The following is a 21161-nucleotide window of genomic DNA, read 5'->3' as shown; positions in this document are numbered from 1 at the left end:
GGGTACAACGTCGCGTGACCGCGCAATTGTCAAACAAAATTCACGCCCTTTTTTCCCCACAAATAGAGCTTTTTTTTGGTGGTATTTTCTCACCTCTGCGGTTTTTATTTTTTGCGCGATAAACAAAAAAAGCGACAATTTTGAGAAAAACACAATATTTTGTATTTTTTGCTATAATAAATATCCCCATTTAAAAAAAAAATCATATTTTTTTCTCAGTTTAGGCCGATATGTATTCTTCTTATCTTCTACATATTTTTGGTAAAACAAAATCGCAATAAGCATATATTGATTGGTTTGCGCAAAAGTTATAGCGTCTACAAAATAGGGGATAGATTTATAGCATTTTTATTATTATTATTTTTTTTTTACTAGTAATGGCAGTGATCTTCGATTTTTATTGTGACTGCGACATTATGGCAGACACATCGGACAAATTTGACACATTTTTGGAACCATTGGCTTTAATACAGCGATCACTGCGATTAAAAATGAAAAAATGCGCAAACCCACTTATATCTACGTGGTTTCGCACAGCAAAGAAAACACATATGTAAGTCGCATCCGCAAATTCAAACGGTGTTCAAATCACACATGTGAGGTATCGCAACGATTGTCAGAGTGAGAGCAATAATTCTAGCAGATCTCCTCTGTAACTCTAACCTGGTAACCATAAAAGTTTTTTAAAGCGTCGCCTATTGGAGTTTTTAGGCACCGTAGTTTGTCGTCATTCCACGAGTGTGCGCAATTTCAAATCATGACATGTTACATATCTATTTACTCTGCATTACATCATCTTTCACATTATACCAACACATGGGGGTAACTTTCATGAATAATAAAAAAAAAACAGAAAGTGTCTTTTTTCCCCCAAAAATCTGTTTGAAAGACCACTGTGCAAATACCGTGTGCCATAAAATACTGCAACAATAACCATTTTATTCCCTAGGGTCTCTGATAAAAAAAAAAAAAAAATATATATATATATATATATATATAATATATAATGTTGGGGGTTCTAAGTAACTTTCTAGCGAAAATTATGGATTTTAACTTGTAAGCAACAAATGTCAGAATAGGCTTAAAACATAGCGTAAAACAGAACAAAATTAGAAAAGAAAAGAAAAGAATAGAATAAATTAGAATAGAAAAATTAATAGGAAAGAATAGAAAATAAAAGAATAGAATAGAAAGAATAAATGAATAGAATAAAATAGAAAGCATATAATGGTCTTCCGAAATTAGAATTTTGAATACAATAAATTTAAATTCTAATAAATTAGATTAGAATAGAATAGAAAATAATAGAAAAAACAATAGAATAGAATTTAATAGAATAGAAATAATATAACCATCTTTCAAAATACAAATTTTGAATAGATTAGAATATAATAGAAATTAATAGAATTGAAAATAAGAGAATAGAAAAGAATAGCATAGAAAAAAAACAATAGATTAGACTAGACTAGAATGGAATAGAATAAAAAAGAAAGAATGTAACTGCCTTCCAGAATTCAAATTTTGAATAGAATAAATTTGAATTCTAATGCTAATTCAAATCAAATTTGAAAATGAATAAACAAAACGAATTCCGAAAAAGAGTTAAACTAGTTTAACGAATTTAACTCAACCAAATTATTTAAATAATTCAACAAATTTACACATGTCTATACTTGCATTACAGCCATGATGCTGAATATGCTTCACTAGTGCATAGCCTGTTTTAAACAAGAAGCTGAAGGGGAATACTGCATACCATTTATATGACCCTCTTCTTGTCCATGATCCATCTAATTTCATCAGCTTGATAAAGTATGTCTTTCAGGAATTTAGGAGTTGTATTTCAAGTGCCTATGACCTTTTTCATAGATAATATGGCCTTGTCCCTTTCACTACTTGATGTTCTGTAACATGACAGGTGACTTTTGGTGGTGCTGGTTATTGTTCCTTAATAATACATGCACAGCTTAGCTCAGGTTCCAGATAAGGTTAACGGATGTGCTCTGCTATTGACTTGCAATCTGCAACACATCAAATAACCATTTCTAAAGTCAATTAGGACATACAGGTTGGAAATATCCCCACGGGTCGGTGTCCATATGTGACATGTCAGTTCAATGACATTCAGTAGTCACTGACCTTCCATAGTTGTCGCAGAGATATGTTTGAAAGATTCCTCAGTCTGCATTTATCCCTGTCTCTCCATATATTGAAACCTTCCATAAACAAACAATGCACTAGCAGTAGTAAAATGCGAAATGCTATTTTAGAATATTTTCCGCTTTTCTGCAACCTACAGAAATAGCAAATATAGATAAAACCCATCACCTAAAACAATGCAACTTTTTTAGAATATTATTCAGATATTAGATACTATGGCATTCTACTGTTCACAGGTTCTGTCACCCTAAGATAGGCAGTGGGTGTGTTTATAGAGTTTAATTTACTTTTTGCTGGATGGAGCCGCAGGACCCTGGCAACAGAAATAAGGTTGAAAGTACCGCCATAACAGATTATTCAAATGCTATATGGTCCAGCAGCATGAATGCAGGGGCGAAGTACGACACGAAGAAATAAACAGAAAAAATTGGTGAAAAAATTCATAATAAAATTGAAATCATTCATGATTATATATATTATATATATGATATATATATATATATATTTTATGTATATGTAAGCTCTAACGAGCAGGGCCCTCTAGTCCCTCCTGTACTGATTTGTATTGTAAGTGTACTGTTTGCGCAGCGCTTTAAAAACTTGAGGGCAAACTGTTGGCGCTATATAAATCCTGTATAATAATAATAATAATAATAAATATATATATATACATATACATTTATGAAAAAAAATGAAGGTTCTTATGTATATCTGTTAATCTCAACGTCCTATCTATATGCATAGCACCACCTAGTTTCCCAAGAAGAGAAGATTTCCATTTCACTTGTGGATGTGATGTCAAGTTTCATGTTACAGTTTATTATACTGTTTGTTTATTATTCCTTCTCATCATGTCTCCCTATATGTTATACAGATCTCCTATCTTTCCTTTCACCGAACAGAGACCTGACCCAGTCCTTTTTCCTGCTTAGTACAAGGCAACCTGCATTTTGCAAGACAGTCCTGAGATGATTTTATACTATAGGTGTGTTAATATGTATTTTGCTATTTTCATTACTGTCTCTAAAATTTTGCCAACATTTACATATACCATAAGCACTGAATAGAACTCATTGTTGTATTATACACATTTCAAATAATTTGCTGTTTTTTTTCTCTTTGTATGTTAACATGGCACAGTACTTTATCACATCTTCTGTATGTTGGATGTAATTGACATAATCTGTTTCCTATTGTATACAGTATGTGTGGATGCTGCACATTACTATTTCTATGATATATTTATATTTCTATATGTTGTGTATAATTCTCAGGATCTTTGCATTTGGATGATGCACAGTACCATTTTTCTTGCACTGTATATACAGGGGTATATTTAGTAATAAAAAAGGAAATGGCAGGGCTTTTCATACTCTGAAACTATAGTAGATGCCGCCGACATTGTGTTTTCAGCGCAACAGTATCGCGCTGGTTCCCGGCGACAGGCTTCTCTAACCAGCGCGATCCGTTGCGCTGGCTGCAATAGGAAAATGTCATTTTCCTATAGCAGCCAGAGCGAGGCGACAATGTCGCCTCACTCATGAAGCCTGCATGCCTTCTCGGGGGCATACCAGGCCCTTAGGTCTGGCAGGGATTTTAAGGGGAATCCCCTTCGCCGAAAAAAACGGAGTGGTGTCCCCCCAAAATCCATACCACACCCCTATCCGAGCACGCAGCCCGGCCGGTCAGGAAAGGGGGTGGGGACGAGCGAGCGCCCCCCCCCCCTCCTGAGCCGTACCAGGCCGCATGCCCTCAACATGGGGGGGTGCCTTGGGGAAGGGGGGGCCGCGCGGCCCCCCCACCTCAAAGCACATTGTCCCCATGTTGATGAGGACAAGGGCCTCTTCCCGACAACCCTGGCCGTTGGTTGTCGGGGTCTGTGGGCGGGGGGCTTATCGGAATCCGGGAGCCCCCTTTAATGCCAGTGACGCGCTGCGCGACGACTTATATAGGGACAAGGGGCGGGGTCATCAGTTGATGTCACGTGGTGACCTCACCCCCTTACGATGTCACAGTTCCGGAGGATGCTGGGACTGTCACCATGTGACATCAACCCATGTGACATCAACCGATGACCCCGCCCCTTGTCCCTATATAAGTCGTCGCGCAGCGCGTCCCTGGCATTGCGGCCGGAGAGAACGTCAAGTCAACATCTCCAGGAGAAGAAGAAGAAGAACGGAAGACGCGGTGGCCCGGCAGAAGAACTGAAGAGGGGGACAAGACCCCCGAAGTCGGAAAAAGAGGCCGGCAGCGACGAAGAAAGCCGGGCTCCTCCGCTAGCAAAAGAGCTAGAAGAAGATAGCGGAGGAGTCCGGCAGGGATTTTAAGGGGAATCCCCTTCGCCGAAACTCCTCCGCTATCTTCTTCTATCTTCTTCTAGCTCTTTTGCTAGCGGAGGAGCCCGGCTTTCTTCGTCGCTGCCGGCCTCTTTTTCCGACTTCGGGGGTCTTGCCCCCCTCTTCAGTTCTGCCGGGCCACCGCGTCTTCTTATAGCTCTTTTACAGGCAGTGGCCCGGTCTTCTCTCGTCACCGCCGCCTTCCGTTCTTCTTCTTCTTCTCCTGGAGATGTTGACTTGACGTTCTCTCCGGCCGCAATGCCAGGGACGCGCTGCGCGACGACTTATATAGGGACAAGGGGCGGGGTCATCGGTTGATGTCACATGGGTTGATGTCACATGGTGACAGTCCCAGCATCCTCCGGAACTGTGACATCGTAAGGGGGTGGGGTCACCACGTGACATCAACTGATGACCCCGTCCCTTGTCCCTATATAAGTCGTCGCGCAGCGCGTCACTGGCATTAAAGGGGGCTCCCGGATTCCGATAAGCCCCCCCGCCCACAGACCCCGACAACCAACGGCCCCGAAGACGGAAGACCCCCGGAGCTGTGTAATAAACTATTTTAACCCTGTGTTGTGTTTTTTTTACTTTATTTTACAGGTGAATGGGTAGGGGTACATTGTACCCCCTACTCATTCACATAGGGTGGAGGGCTGGTATCCGGGGGCCCCCTTATTAAAAGGGGGCTCCCGGATTCCGATAAGCCCCCCGCCGCGCGGCCCCCCTTCCCCAAGGCACCCCCCCATGTTGAGGGCACGCGGCCTGGTACGGCTCAGGAGGGGGGGCGCTCGCTCGTCCCCACCCCCTTTCCTGAACGGCCGGGCTGCGTGCTCGGATAGGGGTCTGGTATGGATTTTGGGGGGGACCCCACGCCGTTTTTTCGGCGAAGGGGATTCCGCTTAAAATCCCTGCCAGACCTAAGGGCCTGGTATGCCTCCCAAGGGGGAACCCATGCCGTTTTTTTTTACATTTGGCGTGGAGTTCTCCCTTAGGATTCATACCAAACACAGTGTCTGGTATTGGCGGGAATCCAATTCGGATCCCCGCACCAGTGTCAACCCGGCCAGCGATGCTTGTCGATTATCGGGAAAGGAAAAGAAACATTTTTCCTTTCCCGATGCGAGCCAGCTCGGCGCTGACACAATATCGGCAGCACCTACTGTACATGTACAGTAGTTCTGTGTGAACAATACAAGACTGTTAATGGACTATTTTCGCTCCAGGTTGAATGTTATTATTCATATAGAATAGAGTGTATCAAGAAAACACCACATAATGGCCACTAGATAAAGCTGACATACACAGTATATATGTATTTGTTTTCTATGATTAGCAGCTCCATCTAGTGGAGGTAGATGAGGTAATGAAGGTAAATCTCTCCAATGAGATACACATGGCAAAAATAAACTTTACAAGGGTTATAACCCTTCCTAACTCTATTCAACATGGAAAAAAAGGTTTGCATTTAGATGTACTTTACACGTAGAATACATGTACATGGGATGTGGCTTGCGTGGCTTGCGTATGGCGCCGATCAGATGTGGGTAAAGAGAGCTCCATCCAGCAATCGCCTGTTTAGCTTTAGATATGCATGCCAGAACACCTAAACCTTGCTCCACACTTGGCAAACTATCCGGGAACAGATCGGTGACTCACCCGTCCGCCGCCGGCTCCATCAAGCGGTATCTAGCCATGGAAAGATCCAGCCCCGGCACACGAGGCTTGCAGGCCCAAGCCCCGAAGTCGAGTATCTCTCCCTCCTCACACGCCACCTCCGTTAAGGAGAGTTCTCCTGCCTCTTCCTGTTGCTTGGATCTTATGGAAGACCCTGGATCCCCTGCTGGCTCAGAAATTACATCCCTGGTGAGCAGACTTAAGAAGGAATTAGCTGGGATGTTCCACAGCCTAGAAAAGTCTGCTGTGAGAACTGACATGTCACACATTCTGGTCAGAATAGAGGAGACTGAACAGCGACAGGACTCTCAAGCATTAGCGATTAAAGAATTACAGGAGACTGTTACACAGCTAGCTTTTGCTCACCGTGCCTCTTTATATAAACTCGAGGATCTCAAGAATCGTAATCGCAGAAACAATCTGCGTGTCAGGGGGTTGCCAGAAGCAACCAGAGATGATGATCTGGAACCATCTATTTGCAGTATTTTTAATACAGTGCTGGGCAGCCCCGTCACTGATCCACTGCAATTTGCGGCCTCGCAATGTCACATCAGACCAGCCCAGAGATGTTATCTGCCGCTTGTACTATTTTAAAGACAAAAACGCCATCATGGCTAAAATGTGGAGCACCCCTAACATTGACATTGATGGGGCGGTCATTAACATCTTTTCTGATCTTTGCATCTTTTCATTTTTTATTGTGCACATTTGCAAACACCCTTTTCAAGTCACACCCAGCTTATGTTGCAATGCAAGCCACTTCTTTATAACCCTATAAACAGATTCGCAAGTTGACATCTATACATATGTTTTTTAAGACTTAAGCTGCCTGCTACAATATGTACAAGAGGAATGGGGGTCACACAGACACATGGCTTGTTTGAATTCACTTTCATCTCAGGAACTGTTTACATGTGGACCCAGACCTCAGTGTTTTTCACCTAGAGAAGTTTGCTATATGTCGAAAACCCTAGTGGAATTTTGTTAACCTCCCCGGCAGTATGATTATTTCAGATTTTAGGTGCTGAAAGCGGTACCATTATTTTGCATGGAAATTTGGCGTTTTATATTGTAGGCCTGTAATTCTTATGCCGAGTACACACGATCGAATTGTTCGCCAAACAATCCGGCGGATAGTCCGGTGGACTTTCTACCGAACAGACATGGCCACACACAGACACACGGAAAGTCTGGCAATTGCTAGCGCAATGACGTACAGCACGTACGATGGGACTAGAAAAAGGAAGTTCAATAGCCAGTAGCCAATAGCTTCCTTTTCGTACTTGCTTCTGAGCATGCATCATTCTTAGTCTACCGGACTAGCATACTCACGAATGTATTGTCCGCTGAAACCCAAGTCCGGTGGCAAGATTGGGCTGCAAAACTACTTTCTAAGTCCGCCGGACTTTACGCTGAAAAAGTCAGCTGAAGCCCACACACGATCGGATTGTCCGGTGAAATGCGGTCCAGTGGACTAAGTATGCCGGACAATTTGATTGTGTGTATGCGGCATTAGAAATAATTCACTTAATTCCATCCAAACAAGAGTCTAATAGCTATCCCAGGTATGATAAAATTTGAAATAGGAAATCATAAATTATAATATAATATATATATATATACATATATATATATTAAAATAAATAACTATAAATAATTATAACAAATAATAATAAAAATTATTCAATAATGTAATCAAATCAAACACACTGAAATGTGCTGAGTTGCAGTATAGTCGCTGTCATTACTTTTAGTGTTTGATGACGAATTTCCCCACAAATTACTATGGCTCAATTCTGCGAGTGATTCTAATTTATTATTGCTGTTTTCTAGCTGGTCTATAACCACTTTTGATGTAAACTGACATTTTTTGGTTGCTATGGACAATCTCCAGTTTCCTGGCATAAAGAACAGTATTTATAATATAAAAATGCATGCAGGACTCTGGACAAACCACTAGGGACAAAGGGGATGTGTAATTATTTAATTTGATTTTGATTATTATTTCTGTAAGATTACAGTATACTGTATCTATACTGTGTTTTTTACTTTTTGAATTTGGCGCCGAACTCCGTCCCCGTGAGTCGCAACGCTCGCATGGAATGGAGTTCGGCACTATGACAGATTGATCGAGACACGGCGGCTCGCTAATCACAGCGGGGAGACATCGCTGGATCCAGGGGACAAGGTAAGTAACCCCTCCATGGATCCAGCAATGCGATCCCGAGTCTGGCTCGGGAATCCTGCTTATGGTAATTAAATCTCACCTCGAGCTAGATTCGGGAATACCGCCAGGGAGGTTAAGGGAACTGCACAACTCACAAGTTTGCCCCTCTTTTTATAATGGTGATTTGATAATCAAGGATTTATGCCCTGTACACACGATCGGAAATTCCACCAGCAAAAGTCTGATGAGAGCTTTTGGTCGGATAATGCGATCGTGTGTATGCTCCATCGGAGGCCATGAAAAGAACTGTTTCTGTAGAGAAAAATTACTTTTGAAATACAGTTGATGTTATTTTTACAGTAAAAACACTGTAGCCAGCACTTTGTGGGAAGCAAAGCAAACTACATTAATGATCCTTTAGATTAATCATAGTAGTTACGCTAACAGCAAATAGTTATCATTGCAAAGGAACAAACTGAAAATGTCATGCAAAATGGTTTCTTTGCAGACATTCTGAGGTTGATTTACTAAAGGCAAATATATGTGAGGTTTTCTGTCATGTTCTGGCCCTTGGTTGACTTATTATGGCTTTAAAACTCCTAACATATAACGTTAAAGGATTAAATTCCATTCAAAAAAGATGGCTGGCTCTGAAGGAGTTTAAAGCCTCCAGGGCGGACGTGATATTGGTCCAAGAGACCCACTTCCGTGTTGGAGGTCCACTTAAGTTTGCTAGCAAACATCTGACCCATCGGGAAAGGCGGGTGTTGCTATACTGATTAGTCGGCATTGCCCGTTAAAGGTCACATCATCCCATTTAGACCCTCATGGAAGGTTTATCATCCTGAAATGTTCCCTACTTGCTAAATCCCTCACCATAGTTAACATTTATGCTCCTAACTCGGGTCAGCTTAATTTTTTGTCCTACCGTTTATGATATTAGGAGGAGACTTTAATATGACGATGTCGTCAGACAGAGATAGATGCACTCTATTTCCCTCAGCTTCCCCACCCCGAGCCACTCGCCTATCTAAATCGTTCCGTAAGCTGATAAGATCTAGGCGATTGTTAGACATCTGGAGGATAAAACATCCTACTCATAAACAGTATACCTTTTTCTCACATCCCCACAATCTTTATTCTAGATTAGATCATTTCTTTATCTCCTCGCCCCTATTAACATCAGAGGTCTCCTCTGAAATCAACCCTATCACATGGTCCGACCACTCTTCAGTCCAACTGGATATCCACCTTTTATCTACCTTTCCTAAGACCTGTCATTGGAGACTGAATGAGACTTTCCTTCATTCTCCAGAAACTAAGTCTTTTAACAAATGGTCTCACGGAATACTTCCAACTTAATACTGACTCGGTCACGGAGCCTTCCACCCTGTGGAAGGCCCACAAGGCTGTTTTCCGCGGACAGTGTATAGCGCTGGGATCCCGCCTAAAAAAAGATGCGGCATCCCAGCATTCTGCCATTATGACTGACTTGCACCTGGCAGAGAGATTGCTGTTAGCCTCCCCCACGGTGGACAGGCTCCGGAAGGTCGTCTCCCTGCGCAATCAGCTCAAATCCCTAGCCATGAGCAAAATAGACAAGTCTCTTCTGTGGTCCAAACAGAAGTTTTATGAATTCTCTAATAAACCTCATAAGCTGCTGGTAAATAGGTTAAAACCACGCCCCTTTCAACCCTCTCCCGACTTTCTACGACAACCCGATGGCTCACTTACATATTGCCCCCTGACTATGTCACGGATATTAGGAGACTTCTACCATAACTTGTATAACTGCCTACAGACGGATCCAAATTATGACTTTACACAAGAGAGATTCGATCTCTTCTTTAAGCACTTGAAATTACCTAAACTTCTTCCTGATCATCTTGCAACCCTGAACTCAGCCATATCACCCGATGAACTTGAAGTAATCATGCAGCTCCCTAGCCAAAAAGCTTGAGGCCCAGACGGGCTACCCTATTCCTATTACAAGACCTTCCTACCTATCCTGAGCCCCCACATGATCTCACTCTATGCCTCCCTACTTAAAGGTTCTACTCCACACGCCCAATTCCTCCATGCCCATATATCGGTCATTCCAAAGCCTGGTAAGGACCCCTCCCTACCGGACAATTATAGGCCCATAGCATTTTTAAACTCAGACTATAAAATCTTTACGAAGATCCTGGCTAACAGGCTGACCCATATAATCCCTACACTCATCCATAGAGACCAAGTGGGCTTTGTACAAACCCTTCAGGCAGGAGATAATACCAGACGCACGATAGACCTGATTGATCTACTGAACAAAACCTCCCGCCCAGCCCTAGTCCTTAGTTTAGATGCTCAAAAGGCCTTTGACAGGCTTAGTTGGCCATATATGTTGGCCACTCTTTCTAGATATGATTTCGCAGGTCATTTTGTAGCAGCCCTTGAAGTCCTTTATTCCCGCCCCTCTTCTCAGGTCAAATTGGCATCCTATTTATCCTCCTCCTTCCCTTTGAGTAACGGCACCAGACAGGGCTGTCCTTTGTCACCTCTTCTTTTTATTCTATGCCTGGAACCCCTAGCAGAGGCCACCCGCATACACCCAGACATTAGAGGGGTATATTTACGCCACAGGGAGTATAAACTGTCCCTGTTCGCAGACGACATCCTCTTGATGCTGACTAGTCCCCACATCTCACTTCCGAACCTCTTATCCCTGCTGAAAGACTTTAGCTCAATATCAGGGTACAAGATTAACACGAGTAAAACTGAAGCTTTACCCATACATATTCACTCTTCTGCTCTCAATTTACTGCAAGATAATTATACCTTTCACTGGTGTACAGATTCCATTAAATACTTAGGGATTAATATCACGCCCTCCTATTCAACCTTATACTTGGCTAATTACCCTCCACTGTTTCACGACATTGATAGGCTATTGAAGCAATGGGATTTGCTTCCCCTCTCACTTCTGGGCAGTATTAATGTCCTGAAGATGTCAGTGATGCCTAGACTCCTCTACATTTTTGACACTCGATCTCAGGCCCTATGTCCCAACTAAAAGCGGTTCAGAGAACTTTTCTTAATTTTATATGGCATTATCGAGCGCATAGGGTTGCAGGTCCGGTGATGTTAGCTCCAAGATGGCGCAGAGGTCTGGGAGCCCCAGATCTGATTAAATATTATTATGCTACAAACCTTAAACCAATTATTACCTGGTCATCCAGGAAAGCCCCTACAGTGTGGGCAGAAATTGAGATGAGCATCACCAGACCTGCACACATTTGTGCCATGCTCTGGACGGACCTTAAAACCTCCATGGGCCCACTTCATAGCATTTGTCTAGCCCTGATGTTTTTCTCCTTGGATGTCTGGAGGAAATGCTTAAAGTTGTTCTCTCTAGCCTCCCAATGCCCTCGTTTGATAAACATATTGTTTAACCCAGATTTCCCAGACAGCCTGGCTTATGATAGGATGATTCCCAAGCTGGTATGTTTCAGCTCTGCAACATAGTGCATCCTCTCACCAGGAAACATTTATCGTTCACGGAATTGCAGAAACAGCACCAGATTCCCAAACAACTTTTCCACTCCTATCTACAAATCAGACATAATTTTGCTTCTAAATCCCCCACCCTAAGTCTCGACAAGCCAACCCCATTTGAACTTTTATGCACTCAAGGCCCGTACCAGGCCCATTTAATCTCTGACATATACCGAATATTCCAGGAATCGGTGCCCATTACAGAATCTTCCCATTCCTATATGCGGAAGTGGTCGCAAATGCTAAAACACCCCATATTGCTCCCACAGTGGCAGAGAATATGGGCAGCCGTCTCTCAGACGTCACGTTGTGTAGAACAGAAGGAAACGGCTTATAAGATATTGCTTTTCTGGTATAGAACGCCTGAAATTCTACATAAATATGACCCCACGGCCCCTGTGGTCTGTTGGAGATGCCGAGGAGATACAGGTTCCCATTTTCATATTTTCTGGGAATGCCCATTGATTAGCCCATTCTGGCTGACAATACAGTCTTTCATCCAAGACTTGTTTGAGATTTCCCTCCCACTGGATCCTCTGTACTTCCTATTAGGGTTACCAATTCCTGGACTTTCTAAACATGCTCAGAAGCTTGCCACCTTCATTTTACTAGTGGCTAAAAGAGCCATCCCTACACGGTGGTTATCTCATATTCCGCCCGATCTCACCCAAGTTTTGCAGAACTTAGAACATATCAGAACATATCAGCCGTATGGAAAAGCTTACAGCCATAGTCCACGATACTATGCCCCAGTTCTCTAAGATTTGGGATCTGTGGAACCGCTCCAAACTGTTGTGTAATTCAGATTACTACTCTACCCCCTTTTACGATGAGTTTAAATGCTCAAATTGATCGACCAAACCATGTCATATCCTTCTAAAAGGAAGAAATTTCCACGCCCCCGGCTCACTGAGACTTGACTGTTTGATTGTGGCATTTACTGATCTGTACCGCAAATAACTGATAATCTTTTGATGACATACTAAATATGCTGAAATATTATGATCCCACCCTCCTTCTTCCCGCCCCCTCCTTTTTTTTTTCCTTCCTCCCTTCTCCCCCCCCCCCCCCCTTCCCTTGTTTTTGATTTGTCTCATATGTCAAACTTACTGTTTCTATGTACACTTATGCAAGTATAAGATACTGTATTCTTGTTATCTTTCTATTTTCAATAAAAAATACAATAAAAAAAAAAAAAAAAAAAAAGCAAATATATGGTGCTTTTGCTCTAGATCTATGGGGAGGCTCTGAAATGAAGGGAAGCTCTGCTAATTTATATCATCCAATCACGTACAAGTAAAAAGCAGTTTCTTTATTTTCCTTGCATGTTCCTCTCAGATCAAGGGAAATTGCATATGAAGTACACTTGTGGGGGCACTTGCTGGTGCATTTACAGTGCACTGACTATTTACCTTTAGTAAATCAACCCCTCTGTGTGTTTCATTTGCTGCACATTTAAATACATGAGCATACGTTGTCCGTCTGAAGTAAAGTAAATAGATTTTCAGAGCAAATAAAAAGTATAACAGGAAGATGCATCAGTACATTTCTGCAAGCATAATTGCAGCAATGTCATATTAGTTTACCCAACTGAACTACTATGATTTCCATTCAACCTCATCATTATTTCCAGCCTTTTCAAATCTACAAATTGATTTAAGATCAGTTCACTGGCCTGTAAAATATGGTGGAGTGCATTATGAACCACAGAGTTAAAATACATCTACTGTGAACAGTATTTTCACTGTTGTCAATTTATGTTCTAGATTTTGATAATTGGCAGCTCTTTATTTGGTGCTAATTAAGATACAAAGTCAAAAGAAAGGAAGATCTGGAATAGTATCCATCAAACCTGATAGATGTTTTCGGAATTGCATCTGGACTGTTAATCTGTGGCAACTCATCTGCTAAAATCTCTTCTGGGCTCCGAGGATCAGTGACAATTGCTGGCTTCTGTTTTTCTTTAAGATTTAGTCCACTGATGATTGTATTCCAGAGACTGTTCTGAGACTTAGACCCTAAAAATTGCAAAAAGAATAAATGTTATACATTTGAAGGGTCTTATCACACCTTTGTAACATTAGCATTTTACTTATTTATCTATGCTCTAATTATCTTTAGCCACATGCCTGTTCCAGGTCTAAGGCTGGCCATAATAATGTATCCAACATTTCCATTTGACAGAAGTTGATTGTCAGAGGCAGGTTTCATCTTGAAATAAACATTGAATTATTTGAAAGACAATATTCATAAATATTGTACAGTGGCCGGACAGTATGTAAGCAGCATGGTAAGGGGGAAATTGTAAGAGCAAAAGGTGAAACCAGTTTAATCCTAAAATAAGCATTAGAGTATTTTATCAACAATAAGACAATAGCAACAATTATTGTACAGTGGTTGGACAGTATGTAAACAACTTGGTAAGACTACATTGTAAGATGAAGTGAAAAGTCAGGTCTTATGTTGAAATAAACTTGTATTAGGTTGTATTGTTTCTGAGCCAAAAGTCACAAATATTGTACAGTGGCTGTACAGTACGTAAGCAGCTTGATAAGGCAGCAATGTAAGGTTTTATCTTGAAATAAATTACTTAGGAAACAATAGTAACAAATATTGTACAGTGGTCGAACAGTACATAAGCAGCTTGGTAGATCCATAATTAAAACAGGCAAAGATGAGCCAGATTTTGAATTAAACATTACTGTCTCTCAAACAATACAGTCTAGTCACATATGTTGTACAGTGACCGGACAGTACATAAACAGCTTGGTAATTCCGCAATGTAAGGTCATGCGAGGCAGGTTTTATTTTTAGATAAACATTAGAGTGTATAGCCACGAGTATTTAACATTGGTCGTACAATATGTAAGCAGCTTCGTTAGGCCACAACAGTGGCAGTGCGTCCATTAAGGGTGCAGGGGCACTGCACACTCTGTCACGCCACCCCCCTATATGTAAAGTGGAGAGATGCATAGCATGGATCTATCCATGACCACTGTAGCCACCCCCTATTCAGGCATCTGGACCCTTTTTGGATGCTGGGTGCCTGAATTACAGTGGCATGGGTGTTTTTCTGAAGTACCTGATTAGAGCCATAGGCATTGCGTATGGAGCCCACACAAGTGTGTTAGAAAAATGTATATTTGCTTTTCTAACACTGAACTGCCTCTCTGATGGGGACAAGGGCCTCATCCCAACAACCCTTGCCAGGTGGTTGTGGGGGTCTACGAGCGGGGGGGGCTTATCGGAATCTGGAAGCCCTCTTTAACAAGGGGACCCCCAGATCACGCCCCCCCCCCCATTTGAAATGGTAACGGGTACATTGTAATTGCCGCTCAATCTATAGTGTAATCTATAGTGTATACAATGCACTAAAGTGATAACAAATATAAAGTGATCAGCGCAACTATGATGGGCTAAATTTAAAATAGGTGAGTGAATGCCACTAAAATAGACTACAGTGTGAAAAGGGGAGCATATGTATAAGTTCATGAAATGTGATGCTATCATAAAGACTTGTGCAATGAGTAAAATGGAGTTACTTATGTTAATATGTAGAAAATCACTTAAACATACAATAACAATACTCGGCAAATAAAAATACAATTAAAAATAAAAATAAATCTGTGCAAAAAGAAAATGCGTGCAAAAATGCAATTCTGTGCAATCAATCCTGTGCAAAAAGCAATAATGTGCAAAATAGCAGTTCTGTGCTGGATTCTATAATTCAATGAAAAAACAAGTTGCAATAGTCCTGTGCAAAAAAGCAATTCTGAAATCCTATATACCTATAATCCTGTGCAAAAAGGAAATGGTATTCCATATAACAATATAAATATATATGTCACTTGATGGCCAATATAATTGACTATATAAATTCTAATCATGTGCTATTCACGCCACACAATGATGAACTGCTTATATTGACCCAATAGTCCATGCAATGTAGCTGATAAAAGCAGAATAGGGTAAAAAGTGCAGCTGTGCTTCACCCAGTGTTAGTGGAAAAATAGTGTTCGTGTGTGTCACTTAATGCTCTCTATGCTCTTACCTCTATTCAGATGGTAACCGGCTTAATAAACTTAGTATGGTTGTGGAATCTTCCAGGGTCCCTGTTTAATAGGGATATTCCTCCTAGTCTTGTGCCTCTAATGTGTGCTTTCAATGGGTCAGTGCGATTCCGATATTCATATACAGCAGGCATATGTGGGGAATAAAGGATAAATTCCCATAGCGTGATATGTTTAAAACAAACTATAAATTTTATTAAACGAATGGCCAAATGGGCACTTACAATGATAAAAAGAATATGAATGGCAAATCTGTAAAATAATTGGCGTTACAGATGCCTCTTACATCACTTCCGGTCTTACGATGTCCAGTCACTCTCTATGCATTACGACACCCCATGTGTTTTCATCAGGATCAGCCTGCCAGTGCTCAATGTGTGGCCAGCTGTGCTCCAGACCTCAAGCCAGGCCTGAAGCACAGCAGGCTGTCCAGCAAGTACTGTAGTTGCTGACATTTACTAAACAGGCACTTACCAGCCCAGGAAATTATTATTATTATTATTATACAAGATTTATATAGCGCCAACAGTTTATGCAGTGCTTTACAATATAAAAAGGAGACAATACAGTTATAATACAATAAAATAGAAGCAGATTAAGAGGGCCCTGCTCAGAAGAGCTTACAATCTAATAGGGTGGGGCAGGTGGTACAAATGGTTGTGATTGTGGGGAATGAGCTGATGGAAGTGGTAAAAGATTAGTTGGAGATGTGATAGACTTCCCCAAAGAGATGAGTTTTCAGGGATCGCCTAAAGGTAGCAAGAGTAGGGTATAACCGGACCGGTGGAGGTAGCGAGTTCCAGAGGATGGGAGAGGCTCTGGAGAAATCCTGAAGATGAGAGAGCTTGAGAGTAGGAGATCTTGAGAAGAGCAGAGAGGACGATTTGGGTGATATTTGGAGACAAGGTTGGTGATGTATCTTGGGGCAGAGTTGTGAATAGCTTTGTATGTTGTGGTTAGTATTTTGAATTTAAATTGCTGGGTGATTGGGAGCCAGTCTGAGGATTGGAGGAGAGGTTTGGCAGACGCTGAGCGCTTGGTAATGTGGATAAGTCTGGCAGCAGCATTCATGATAGACTGAAGAGGGACTAGCCTATGGACAGGCAGGCCAATGAGAAGGGAGTTGCAATAGTCAAGGCGAGGGATAACAAGGGAGTGAATGAGGAGCTTGGTGGTTTCATTTGTTAAAAAGGGGGGAATTTTAGAGTTGTTAGAGGTGAATTCTACAAACTTTGGGGCTGAAATGACAAGTTAGAGTCTGGGATAACACCTAGTACCCTGGCGTGAGGGGAAGGACTGATAGTTGCATTGTTTTTTGATGGAAAAGTCAGGGTGGGGGACACGGGGAGGGGGGAATATTATTAGCTCAGTTTTAGAGAGATTTTGTTTAAGGAAGTGGTGTGACATCCATGCTGATATGTCAGTTAGTAAGTTAGTAATGCGAGAGGAGACTGAATCAGTGAGGTAAGGAGTAGACAGATAGATTTGGGTGTCATCAGCCTATAAGTGGTATTGGAAGCCATGGGCGGTTATCAAGTGACCAAGGGAGGAGGTGTAGATAGAGAAAAGAAGGGGTCCAAGAACAGAGCCTTGGGGGACCCCCACAGAAAGAAGCAATGGAGAGGCGGAGACAGAGTTGTGAGTGACACTGAAGGAGCGCTGTGATAGGTACCAGGATATAGCAGAATCTCGGAGGCCAAGGGAATGTAGTTTGAGGAGGAGCGGGTGGTCAACGGTATCAAAGGCAGCAGAGAGGTCAAGTAGTAGAAGTATGGAGTATTGGCTGTTGGTTTTAGCAGTTAGTAGATAGTGAGTTTTAGTAAGGGAGCAAAAGCCAGACTGTAATGGGTCAAGAAGGTCATTTTCAGTGAGGTAGGAGCTAAGACAGTTGTAGAATAAGCGTTCTAGAAGTTTAGAGGGGAATGGCAGCAATGAGATGGGCCTTAAGTTGTTCAGGTTTGTGGAGTCCAGTGAGGGCTTTTTAAGTATGGGAGTGATCTGCGCATGATTTAGAAGGGAGGGGAAGGTGCCACTAGAGAAGGAGAGATGAAATATATGAGTGAGGGAGCATAGGATAGAGGAAGAGGGTGACCGTAGTAGTTGTGAGGGAACAGGATCCAAGGGACAATTGGTTAGGTGGCCATCTGAGAAGTTTTGTAACCTCTTCAGTAGTAGCCAATTCAAAAGAGGAGAGTGTTGAATGTGCTGTTAGGCAAGGTATGTATGTTGGGTGGGGAAGACGTATGCACAGTGAAGAGAGATGTCCTCCCAAATTGCATCAATCTTGTCTTTGAAGTGATTGGCAATCTCTTGGGCAGTGAGTGAGTTAGTGGGTAGAGGGGGTGGGGACGAAGCAGAGAGTTAAAGATTGAGAAGAGCCGATGGGGACTGAATGACAAAGTATTACTAAGAGAGACAAAGTAGGCTTGTTTGGCAGCATGGAGGCAGGAATTGTATTTTAGAAGGGCATATTTATATAGGGTGAAATCTTGCAGGCATTTGGTCGATAAAGAACATGACAATGTCTCTTGAGATTTCTACTGTTGTCAGTTTGTCAGGGTTGTAACGGTCAGGGCCTGATTCTGCATGGGGTTAGAGAAGCAAAAGTGCATCTAGTGATGATGAGCGTGAACTGCTGTAGACAGAGGTGGCCAGGCCAGGACAGGGGAGAGATTATTCTGCTACTGACCACTTATAGACATAGAGAAGAGAAGGGTTAAAGTGGCAAAGTTTCCTATAAGTAATTGTTTGCTGCTTGGAGGGATGAGTGGTTGGAGGCAAGGATACAGTGAAACTAATGAGGTTGTGATCAGAGAGAGGAAAGGGTGTGTTTGTGAGGTTGCCAGGGTTGCAGAGATGGGAGAATACAAGGTCAAGGGTATTATCATTGGAGCGAGTGGAAGTATGTGTCCATTGGGTTAGGTCAAAAGATCAGGTTTAGTTGAGAAGTTTAGCTGTAGTTGGGCTGTTAATATTGACAGGAATGTTAAAGTCACCAAGAATGATTGTGGGTATTTCAGAGGAGAGGAAGTAGGGTAGCCAGGCATCAAAGTCATCAAGAAAGTGAGATACCGGTCCAGGAGGCCGATAAATTGCTGCAATCCTCAGAGAAATAGGAGAAAACAGACGAATATGGTGCATCTTGAAAGAAGAGAAGAGAGGTATTGGATAAGTGTCTTGCAGTTGGAAAATGGTGGACCAGGATTAGGAGAAATGTCGCCTGAAACTAGGAGAAGGAGGAGCGCACGTGTCAACTGGCCCTGTTGTTTATGTCAGCATGTGGGTGCAGCAAATGCAGGAGATGATGGGTACAGTAGTATGGAGAGGGTAGGAGTGAGGGTGATATGTGCATGCTGCAGGGTAGAGAGGAGGGATAGAGTAAGGATAATTTGAGGATAGAAGACACCGATGTGAGAAGGGAGAAAATAAGGAGCATGTTAGTGGATAGAGAGTGGGAATCTGACTTGATATAAAATAAATGCCAAAAGCTGGTTTTCTTGTCATCTTGCGGAGTGGAGCAGAGTTTTTGTTGTATCTTCATGCAGCTTTAGTTATTCTGCTTTCGTTAAACTGCAGTGGTTATCCTGATGAAGACACGTGGGGTGTCGCAATGCATAGAGAGTGACTAGACACCGTGAGACCGCAAGTGATGTAAGAGGCGTCTGTAACGCCAATTATTTTACAGATTTGCCATTCATTTTCTTTTATCATTGTAAGTGCCCATTTGGCCGTTCTATTAATAAAATGTATAGTGTGTTTTAAACATATCACGCTATGGGAATTTATCCTTTATTCCCCATATATGCCTGGTGCCTGGTGTATATGAATATCGGAATCGCGCTGACCCATTGAAAGCACACATTAGAGGCAGAAGACTAGGAGGAATATCCCTAATGAACAGGGACCCTGGAAGACTCCACAACTATACCAAGTTTATTAAGCCGGTTATCATCTGAACAGAGGTAAGAGCATAGAGAGCATTAAGTGACACACATGAAGATTTCACACTGGAGAACACTATTGAAGACTCTGGGTGAAGCACAGCTGCACTTTTTACCCCATTCCGCTTTTATCAGCTACATTGCGTGGACTATTGGGTCAATATAAGCAGTTCATCATTATTGTGTGGCGTGAATAGCACATGATTAGAATTTATATAGTCAATTATATTGGCCATCAAGTAACATATATATTTATATTGTTGTATGGAATACCATTTGCTTTTGCACAGGACTATAGACATTTTGGACAATAATGCACTTTAGTACAGGAATTCAGCATTGTTTTTTTGCACAGGACTATTTGTTTGTTTTTTCATTGGATTATAGAATCCAGCACAGAACTGCTATTTTGCACATTATTGCTTTTTGCACAGGATTGATTGCACAGAATTGCATTTTTGCACAGGATTTATTTTTATGTTTGTTTGCTGAGTATTGTTATTGTATGTATATGTGATTTTTTTTTTTTTTACGCATTAACATAAGTAGATCCATTTTACTCATTGCACAAGTCATTGTGATACCATCACATTTCATAGAGGAACTTATACATATATTCCCCTTTTCACACTGTAGTCTATTTTAGTGACATTCACTCACCTATTTTAAATTTAGCCCATCATAGTTGCGCCGATCACTTTACATTTGTCATACATTTTTTGTGATGCAACTTCAATATTTACACCATCACCAATGGCAAACTTCATGAAAAACACCGGGTGGGTATGAGTGGAGATGTAGCTGGAATTTTGCTAATACTCCACCGCAATAGCAATTGAAAAAATTCAAAAACAGGACCATAGCATAATACAGTTTAATTAAAAGATATTTTAAAAACGTGCCAAATGGCCTCTTACATTAGTAGGTGCCTTAACTCAGCACTGACGGTTTAAAGCATGTATCACCAGGCAAATGAAAGGTATGGCCGTCCCGCTCGCACTGTGTCGATCAACATGAGTTCGACCGCTGTGGTGAGACAGAAACCGGAAGTGGCCAGAAGTGACATGCCCTGGTCCACTTGACACTTCAAGTGAGTCCAGTTACACCAAGCCCCCCATCCTGGAGTCTTAATGAGCCTCTGTGTCAGGTCACCTTGAGGCGAGGTGACAGATGCACACCGTAGGGATCAGGAGTGCACCGCAAGGTTGTGGACCCTATGGCTGACTGCTGCAGATGGGAGACAGATCCCACTGGGGTTAGAGCGTAAGATTCCCTG

The 21161-nt window shown here is 41.9% G+C and overlaps 1 protein-coding gene across 4 annotated transcripts in view; it reads right to left on the bottom strand.

The window, feature by feature from the left end:
• The window catches only part of PDE1C (phosphodiesterase 1C), a 1119495-nt gene that overhangs the window by 705851 nt on the left and 392483 nt on the right, over positions 1-21161 (bottom strand). For all 4 annotated transcript variants that reach the window (XM_077491703.1, XM_077491702.1, XM_077491705.1 and 1 more), the window contains exon 3: positions 13727-13892. In XM_077491703.1, the coding sequence (XP_077347829.1) occupies positions 13727-13892 (166 nt within the window). The remainder of the gene's footprint in view (positions 1-13726; positions 13893-21161) is intronic.

Source organism: Lithobates pipiens, unplaced genomic scaffold, assembly GCF_037356315.1.
Source record: "Lithobates pipiens isolate NorthernLeopardFrog02 unplaced genomic scaffold, aLitPip1_a1.2 Scaffold_19, whole genome shotgun sequence".
NCBI lineage: Eukaryota > Metazoa > Chordata > Amphibia > Anura > Ranidae > Lithobates > Lithobates pipiens.
Note: the sequence above shows the minus strand (reverse complement) of the source record. Positions and strands in the feature narration are given on the sequence as shown.